The following is a 10,174-nucleotide window of genomic DNA, read 5'->3' on the forward strand; positions in this document are numbered from 1 at the left end:
CTTTATTCATTAAGAGAATGTAACTATATATCTATCCTAACCACTTTGAATACACAGATACAAAATGGACATTCATCTGTATACCCTTTTTTTGTTAAGTTCTGTTATTTGAATATTATAGGTGTGTTAACTCTGCAAAATAATCTAAGAGTTCAGTAGTCCACAATAGTATTGGGTTCTAATTATTTTTAATCAGATATATATCAAACATTCTGATACGAACTTAGCCACTTAATTTAGTCAGTTTAACTTTTAATATACAATGTATATTCATTGTAAATAGAAACCAACACAACTTTTAAAATTAGTAATCCTTTTCTGATTTATAAAGAAATAACATTTGCTCTCTGAGATGTGAACAAAAAATATACAAAGAAAAGTAGTTCTTAGAAGGCTTTCTGGTGGCACTGGGGATTAACAAACACCCCCAATCCTTTTTTGTTTAAGGTCAGACTCTTCAGAAGCCCAGGCTGGGCTCAAGCTTGTGATGCTTCTGCTTCAGCCTCTCACAGTGCTAGCATTACGGGGTGCACCACAATGTCCAGCTATATATTATCTTTTAAAAACAAGGTCACTAAAATAATTCATAGGTCTAGCCTAGCTTTATAGAAGATTTTAAAAAATTATGGAAAGATGAAATATTTTTATTACAATATAGACCAAGTAAAAAAATAAAATAAAAATAACTCACAATTTTTCATATCTTTTCTTATATTTACAAGGCCTATCAGATAAAAATATATAAGCATAAAAATTTCTATACAAGACATTACTTAAAATCCTACTAGTTACTTACTGTATAAGAGAAGCTCTTTCAAAGTACTGAATGGCTTTTTCACAAAATTGAGTGTCAATATAATAGGCTCCAAGCCACTCAATGACTTCAATATTAGAGGGGAAATACCTATATGACTGGAAAAATGTGACAATACAACTTCAGTAGCAATCTTGAACATATTTCTTGAAAATATTACTCCTCCCCACCTCATCCCCCATACCAGGAAGAGAAGTCAGGACCTTACGCTTGCCAGGCAGACACTGTGCCGCTGAGATGTACCTAGCCCAACACAGCCTTTCTAAATTCACTGACTGATAACCAAAAGTAAAATCAGTATCAAAAATATTTCTTAGCCTATACTGTGTCACTTGGCACTGTGCTATATCCTTGACCCTGAAAATATTACTATTAATTGGATTTATTTACCCAATATGAAATTTCTTAATAAAAAAGTACAAGTTGTCATAAATTTCTTGAAATTTCTTTTGAGACAAGTCCTTGCTCAAAGGTCCAGGCTGGTCTTGAACTCACTATGGAGCCCAAGCTGGCCTTAAACTCACAATAATCCTCTTGCCTCCATTTGCCAAGTGCTAGAATTACTGGCATGCACCACCGTAAGACTTGGAAAACTTAGCTTAACACATTTTTCAATTATGTATAAATGGCTTTTAGATATAGTATTATAAGATCTGAGTCATATTAAATATCTGAAAGAATCAAAAAGTGATATAAATCATGCTTTAGCCAAAAAATGAATTTGTACCTTTAAAATTAATCAAATAATAACTTTACATTTCAAGAATACTTTATTTTAAATTATTCAGTTAAAAATGAATAAGCTTTTCCAAAATTTTATAGACCTGTTGATTTTAAAATCCATGAAATTCTGAAACAAAGAAAAGTAAGACAAACACCTACCTCATAGTAGTACTGGAATGCCTGGGATTTGTCTCCTTCACTATCATATAATGCTCCTAGTTTAGACAAGGCTTTAGAATCAGTGGGAACAACACTGATCAGCTGCATTAGCCATTCGATAGCCTGATTGGGATCATCCATTAATTCATATCTTAGGCAATGTCAGTTAAGAAAAACACAGCTTTTCTTCTTTTTTCTTTTTGTACTGGTAATCAAACCCATGACCTCGTGCTTGCCAGGCTAACACTATACCCTCAGCCCAACACAGCTTTTCTAAATTCACTAATTGATAAGCAAAAGTAAAATCAGTATTGAAAATATTTCTTAGCCTGTACTGAGTCACCTGGTACAGTGCCCTCAGACGTTTTCAGGAGTAGGGATGAAAACTGCACAGCAATGCTGTTGTCTCGTACCTGTTTTTTTCCTTTGCTTCATTACCTTTCTCTGAGATCAACTCCCAAATTTCTACCAGAATTATTAAAAGCAATTCCAAAATTTGTCCTTGAAATCTATTTGTTCAATTAGTTTATTACTTTTAATTTTAGCTTATTAGTACATGCTTGCAGTACACGGTATTTACACTCCTGTGTGGAGCTGGTGCATGTACATAATACATCCCAATTCCTTTTCTTCATCTCTTGCCTCTTCCTTCATCTTTTGACCCTCTTCCCCTTTGAGAAAGATCTACCTTCTATTATTTTTTCTTTTATTTTGCTCTTTATTTTTACTATCATCACTCTTAACATGCTAACATATTAAAAAATTATTTTCATGCAATTTTTCCCTAAGTAAATTATAGGACCAAGAATACAGGGAGCTTCCTTCCTTCCTTCCTTCCTTCCTTCCTTCCTTCCTTCCTTCCTTCCTTCCTCCTTCTTCCTGTCTTTTTAAAATTTTTTTGGCAGAACTGGGGATTGAACTCAGACCCTTGCGCTTGCCAAGGAAGCACTTACTCTACTGAGCCATCTCCCCGGCCCTCCCTCCTGTCTTTTCAGGGTCTTACTATATAGCTCAGGCTGATTTTGAGCCCTCTTTGTAGCCCAGGCTGGTCTTGAACTCACAATGATCCTTCTGCCTCAGCCTCCTGAGTGCTGGGATTACAGGCCTATACCACCTGACCCTTGTCTTTATTTCTGAGATAAGGGCTAAATTACTCAGGCTAGCTTCAAATTCACTATCCTCATGATTCAAGCCTCTTGAGAATCTGGTATTATAGGCATACACTACTATTCTAAATTTGGTCTCCTGTTTTGAATGGTGACAAAAGTGATAACATAAGAAAAAAATAAAGAATTGAGGGTTCGATGGTAGAGTGCTTGCCTAACATGTGCAATCTCCAGTAACACAAATAAATAATAAAATAAATTTTAAAAAAGGATTCGAAGAGCCTCAAGCATATTAATTATTTGATCACTAATTGGGCAGTATCAGAACACGATGCAACAGTTTCAGAGAAATTAACTGAACAATGCAATATGAAAATATTTAAAAACATAACTATGATGCTATCTGTTTTAAAACTAAATTTTTAAACAAAAAAATTTAAAAAATGTATCAAAAGTATAGTATAATTTCTTGTTATATAGGTCTGTTTTATCTTGGTCTTAACCATCCAGCAGAAAGGTAAAATAACGAGGTATAAGGGGTGCAGTCATGTTGGTATGCTGGGCTGTAAAGGACTCAGGTCAATAACTTCTGACACTGCCAGTCCTGTGGATGACCCACTACTATTATGGACTACTGGACTATCTTGGAATATTTTGCTGAATTCATGTACCTACAATATTTAAATGACAATGGAATACCCTTCTCTGACAAAACCAAACAAAAAAGGAGGAAAAAATGAAAGACCATTTTGTATCTGTATATAGAAAAGTTAAGATCGATATACAGCTACTTCCTCTTAATTCAATGAGAAGAAAGATTTGTTCTAATAGTGTTTGGACAGGATATCATGTCAGCACTTTGTACTACGAATAACCACTAAGAAGATAATATGTAACATATTAATTACTGAAACTCTGGTACTAATTGGTTTTAAAACTATCTCATCGCTGTTTGTTTCTCAATAAATTAAAAAAATAAAAATTAAATAAATTAAAAAAGTGTAGTACGTAAGACTTAAAATTATTAATAGTACATATCAATATATTTTGTTCTGAGCATATTTAAATGAAATTTATATCAATTAAGAATTTAAAAAGCTGATTTTATCTCTTCCTAATGCTATGGTCAAACCTTATAAAATGAGAGAAATTAAAGTACTTTATATGTAATGTAAAAGACATGAATAAACATTTGCTTTTTTAACTGAGGGTGGGGGAAAAACAATTAAAGAAAGCCAGGAGTCATGGAAGAAACTCACCTGAGAGCAATGTTCTATAGTTCTACACTCCCCAGAGCTCTAAACATAACACTGGCACACACTAGATGAATGGACACTGGCTGAGTGGAATGAATGAATTCATATGAAGTACTGCATAGTTCTGCATGTTTATTATGTTTACATGACAGCTAAACAGACGTATTATTCAAATTCACAAATTAATAAATAAATTTCAATGTTTTACAAATACTTATGATAGAATTTCAATTAATTAATTAATTCACATATATTTGTGGTACTGGGGATTGAATCTGGGGCCTGGGCCCTGAGATATATATATCTCCAGCCCCTTTTAATTTTAATTTTGAGATAAGGTCTCACTAAGTAGCTAAGCTGTTCAGCTAGGGCTAGAACCTGTGATGCCTCAGCCTCCACAGTACTCGGATTACAAGGATGTGAATGATCTTTTAAAAACAGAATCACTCAGATAATATTTTCAACATATGCTAATGTTGCTAGTTAGACTACCTTCATTGGTTACTTCAAATATGAATTACTTGAATTACTTTGATGGTTAAGCTCATTTAGTAACAGTTACTCAATCATCACTTTTTGAATAATAACTGCCCTAATTTTTTTTCAAATTAAGATACACATTTGCTATCTGGTAAAGCACTTGGGCACTGTTTCGCAGAATTGCATGAAGTTTCAGGAAACACTCCAAAGCTTCATCTAGCCGGTTGAGCTTCTTATAGGTAAGGCCTTGGAAAAGAAAAGAAAAAGAACACCTATAAGCATTATTACTGGCAAAAATGTACTCAGAATAAAAGAATGACTTTTTAAATATATTTATTTATCCAGAGGAGAAAATGAACTGAGAATTTTTGAAAAGAACAATAGGAGGTGGGGATTCTTCACACAGTCACTAAACACTACAAAGCTTTAGTGATTTGATTTGACTGCTTTACTGATTTTAAAAGCTTTCTAAGGAGCAGTAATAGGTACACAGATCAGAACAGAAAAGACAGCTCAGAAATTGACTCAGATATAGAAAGTAGCTAATGGGCATTTCAAATCAGCATAGGGGAGTAATAAATGGTGCCAGTACTGATTATACCTGAAGGAAAAAAAGTAGATTCTTATTGCACCAAAAAATACATTAAATTTTTTAAAAACCTAAATATAAATACAAAGCTGTATGAATACAAAAAAGAAAATATAGCTTAGCATCCCTAATCCAAAAAACTTCAAAATCTTAACCTTTCTGAACTCCTACATGACATCACAAATGGAAAATTCTACAATCAAAATTCAGGTGTATTAAGAATACTGTATAAGATAACCTTCAAGATCTGTGTATAAAGAATATGAATGAAATTTTTGTTTAGACATAAGTCTCATCCCTAAGATACTATACATGTAAATATTTCAAAATTTCAAAAAATCCCAAATACTTTTATGGTCCCAAACATTCAGATAAAGCATACTTCATTTATTCAGAGAAATGATTTTATAATCTTTGGGCAAGGGAAGAGCTTCATAAATGAATAAAACTGTCAATTTTTAAAAGCCAATTTGACTATATTAACAAGAGAAAAAATATTTTAAAAAGAAATTATAAACAAAGTTAAAAGTAGAACACTGAGGGCTGAGGATGTTGCTCAGCAGTGGTAGAACAATTGCCTAGCACAGAGAAGGCCTTGGGTTCAATTCCCAGGATGGAAAGGAGGGAGGGAGGAAAGAAGAAAGGAAGGAAGAAAAGAAGGAAAGAAAAGGGGGTTAGAGGATGGAGGAAGGAAGAAAAGAGGAACAACAATGGTAGGGTAAGGATACAGCACAGCAGCACAGTGCTCGCCTGGCAAGCACAAGGTCCTGAGTTCAATTCCTGGCACAAACAAAATACAACAAAACAAAAAATAATGGTACGGAAATATTTGAAACTTTTTAGTAGACAGACAAACACCTCTCAAGGCAACAAAGCCCACATGTGAAGGCCTTTGCTTTCCTCTTTCCTGTGACAGTGGCACTGTGTTAGTTGATACATTGTGTCAACTTGGCTGAATCAGCTCGGCTGTTCTAGGCATGGGGGCTCAGCCCTACCCCACTTCTGTGGAGAAGTCCCAGTTTGTCTTCGGAGGAGCTTGATCTTTAGCAGCTGCGCCACTCTGGAGGTGCTACAATCTGCATGGTCAGAGTCGAAGGATGAGAGAGGCTTGATGGATGCTGCAGCTGGTGCTCCTTTCTGCTCTTCATTGTTTTCTGCCACATGAACTGCTATCGCTTGCCTTGGAGCCAGCAGAATATGAACTGAACCCTCCAGTAACTGTGAACTAAATAAACCTTTCCTTCCTTCATTTTGAGTGTCAGGTATTTGTCCCAGCAATGAGTAAAAAAGTAACTAAGACAGAATTTGGTACCAGGAGTGGGGCTGGTGCTGAGGGTACACCTGACAATGTGGATTACAAGCTTTTCGGAATGGCTTATGGGAAGAGATAGGGAAGGTTCAGAGGGGTTGCCTACAAGCAAGCAAAACCCTGGAACAGCATCAGCTGTTCTGGTGGGACACTCTGATCAGAGCTCAGTCCAGAATGCTGATAAGAAACTTGACTGTAAAGACCAGGCCAGGGAGGTTTCTGCTGGGAAGAAGGACGGCATTGGTTATTGGACTGCAAATGATTTGTGTTATACCTTGGCAAAAAGTTTGTCTGCATTTTGCTCCTGTACAGAGACTGCTGAGACTGAGATTAAGCACAGCAGACTAGTTAATCTTGAAAAAGAAATTTCAAAGTAGCCAAATACTGGGGCAATGGCGTGGTTGTTGTTGGGAGCTTTTAGCCAGATTTATGTTAAAAATGAAGAGCAAAGAGCCAAAAAGGATGATTAAAATGTGAGTTTGGCCAGAAAGGAAGTGTCAGGAAGGCTGTGGACTGCAAAAATAGAACTGAGAGGATATCCACTGCTAAGAAGAAACAAGAAAATGAACAGGATGGCCTGAGGGCATCACAGGAGGTTGCAGCCTCAGAATTGCAAAGGTCAGGGACTTTGCCTTGAGGGGAAAGCTGCAGAGCCCCGTGTTCTGGAATGGCCGCAGTGGACATACCAGGTTCCAGAATGGCACCAGCATGGAGAATATATTCCTCAGAATCAGGGTCAGAGTGCTCAGTGATCCACTCACTCAAACCCTACAGCCAAGAGAGAAGGAAGCCTGGCTACTGCTCCAGCTGGCAGCAGCCCTTGGCATCATCCATGTGGCTTTGGTTGTAGGCGCATGCAAAATGCAGGAGTTCTGAGGTTTAGAAGGCCTGCACCTATATTTCAGAAAAAGGCCTGGGAGGCCAGGCAATGCGCCCCTGAGAGGGCAAAGTGTAAAGCTGTGAGACAGAAGCCTATTCAGTGGAAACCTCAGAAGTTTGACAAAGCCAGGAATGTGGATGGTCTAAGGAAAGCTGCAAAAAAGGAGCAAAGCAGGCCTAAGAGAAAAGCCATAGGAGCTACCAGCAGGGGTGCCATAGGGGTGGAGCCATGTAAGGCTTTTGGAGCTCACAAGTCATTACAGGGTGCTTTAAATGGTCCACAAGGAACTACAGGACTTAACATTTGCCCTTCTGGACTTTGGACTTGTTTTGGTCCGAACTGTTTGTATCTTGCTGTGTACACCTTTTGGAATGACAATGCTTATCTTGTGCCTGTGAATGTTGGAAGTGTTTAACTTTTCATTTGTAGAGAGGCTTGCAGCTAAGAGTTTGCCTTAGATCTTGGAAGCTTGGGACTTGGACTCTTCAACATTGCTGAAACTGTTAGGACTTTGGCAACTCTTAGAGATGGTCTAAAATGTCTTTTGCATAAATAGATATGCATGAGTCTTTGGAGGGCCATTGGTAACATGTCATAATTCTAATGTTATACAATTTTCAAGCTGTAAAATGTTTAAGCATGTCTATGTACCTGGAAATTGGCTTTAAAAAGTATATGTCTAGTTGCCAAGTTGACAAGGGGTGGATTGTGTTAGTTGGTGCATTTTGTTAACTTGGCTGAATCAGCTCCAGTAGTTCCAGACATGGGGGCCCAGCCCTGCCCCACTGATCTTCGCAGTCAGTGTAGAAGGAAGACAGAGGCTTGATGGATGCCGCAGCTGCTGCTCTTTCTTTGCTCTTCATTGTTTTCTGCCGCATGAACTGCTGTCATTTGCCTTGGAGCCAGTGGAATATGCACTGAACCCTTCAGTAACTGTGAGCTGAATAAACTTTTCCTTCCTTCATTTTGAGTGTCAGGTATTTGTCCCAGCAATGCGTAAAAAAGTAACTAAGACAGGCACTCTTCAGATACCTGATGCTATCCTTCCAACATAGCTAGTCACTTCTCAGTAAGCCTTTTCTGACCCCATCTAAAACTGTACTTCCTACCTGGCTTCCTTCTTCATCCCTTTAAATTAGCATCTTCTGTGGGAGGAAAGATCTAGTTGGCTGAAGGGAAGTCCCCCACTACACAGAGTAGACAAGACAGGTCTCCAATGCAAGTGCCAACTCCTCATTTGTGGACTCAGTCCCCTCAGTGTTTGGCTGTAAATTACCAAAAACACTAGGAATAGCATAAAATCATGGGGCTAACTGACAAGAGGTCACAATGTGAAAGTCCATGAAAGAAGCAAAATGCCTATGGAGGGAGAAGCAAATTTTCAAAGAAACTTCAATAATGATCCAAGAGAAAAAGTTCCACATTGCACACATGTGGGGTATGCGTGTGTGTGTGTGTGTGTGTGCATTTGTAGGAAGCAATAAGATTCCAAGGTTCAATGGCAGGGAAGGGAGAGAGGCAAAAGTGAGCCTGTGTGGCTTGCAGTACTGTTCCTTAAAATCTGAAGTACAAATGGCAAAATGTTAAAATGTGTTAAACTGGAATGGTATGTATATGAGCATTTTTCTGTTTCTTTTGTATATTTGACATTTTTCATAGTTAAAAAGAGAGAAAATGAGATAGCCTCCCCATACAATACCTACTGGTTTGACAAAATTAGGAATGATATCCAGTATCAGTGGGAATTAGGGATATTAGTCACTCTTACACACTTGTAAAAATAGGAATTGGAAAAGCCTTTTTGGAGGAAAATATGAAGTTGCTCCAAATATATATGTACAGATTTTGAATTATTAATTTCATACAGAATGGTTTACAATCTGAGAAGTAATAGCCTTTCTTTAAACTTTTTGTTAGAAGGAATTTAACTCCTCAGAATGAGCTGGAAAAAAGCCCAAATAATGCAAAAATCAAATTTTCTTTGTTTCACTTACCAATATTATAAAGGGCTTCAGTACAAGAAGAATCATTTCGCAGAGCCTCTTTATAGAATTCAGCTGCCTTCTCATAATCACCATTTGCAAAAATTGTATTCCCTTTATTAGTAAGAGCTGATGGGTTATATCTATCAGAGTTCACAGCTAGATCTGCATAGCTGCTGGCCTGTGCAAATTCATTTTCCTAAACAAAGTAGAAAAAAATATTACAAATGGGTTCATCAAATCATTTTTCAAACTGTCCTGAATTCTGATCATAATGGTGAACAAAAACAAATACTTTAATTATCTTGGTTTTCATAGGCTATACAAAAGATTTTTCATTGTCAAGCCCAGCCACCCAAGTTTCTTATGATTGACTTCTCCAATCTCATGGTTTGAATAACAACTGTATTTATATGTAGGTGGTTCCACACTCAACGCCCAAGTTCCATGTCCTCATTTGCTGCAGAGCACTCCCCGTCCTACCTGAGGCACTGAAATAGCTGGAAGGCATCTCTGTCTCTTCTGCTTCTGCCTGGCTACATTACTACAAGGCCCCTGCAGGCCTAGAAATTGTCATTTTCTCTCTCTCCACTGCTGATCACTTGCACAGAACTTGGGCACACTCATGTGTGCTGTGGGAACCTACCTGTTCCTCAGTGGTGTGGCCAATTGCGCAAGGTCAGCCTAGCCAAGACAGGAACTACATTCTCTAGAAGGTTTTCCCTGTCCGGCTCTTGTCCACACTTGGCCACAAAAAGAGCTCTTGTGACATCTGGAATGCAGAGCTGATAGAGCAAGTGGTCATGTTTGCTGGAAGGCTGCTTTCTTGTGATCACATGGAGGATGGACGCTGAGGAGCCTGGAAGTGCTAGCTGG

The 10,174-nt window shown here is 37.6% G+C and overlaps 1 protein-coding gene across 1 annotated transcript in view; it reads right to left on the reverse strand.

The window, feature by feature from the left end:
* Ift88 (intraflagellar transport 88) overlaps positions 1-10,174 on the reverse strand; it is a 125,239-nt gene that overhangs the window by 40,716 nt on the left and 74,349 nt on the right. The window contains exons 16-19 of the mRNA XM_023699165.1: positions 9,311-9,497; positions 4,676-4,784; positions 1,697-1,847; positions 797-912 (exon numbers count right to left, since the gene is read on the reverse strand). Coding sequence (XP_023554933.1) covers positions 797-912; positions 1,697-1,847; positions 4,676-4,784; positions 9,311-9,497 — 563 coding nt within the window. The remainder of the gene's footprint in view (positions 1-796; positions 913-1,696; positions 1,848-4,675; positions 4,785-9,310; positions 9,498-10,174) is intronic.

The sequence above is a fragment of the Octodon degus genome, unplaced genomic scaffold (genome assembly GCF_000260255.1).
Source record: "Octodon degus isolate 3935 unplaced genomic scaffold, OctDeg1.0 scaffold00111, whole genome shotgun sequence".
Lineage (NCBI taxonomy): Eukaryota > Metazoa > Chordata > Mammalia > Rodentia > Octodontidae > Octodon > Octodon degus.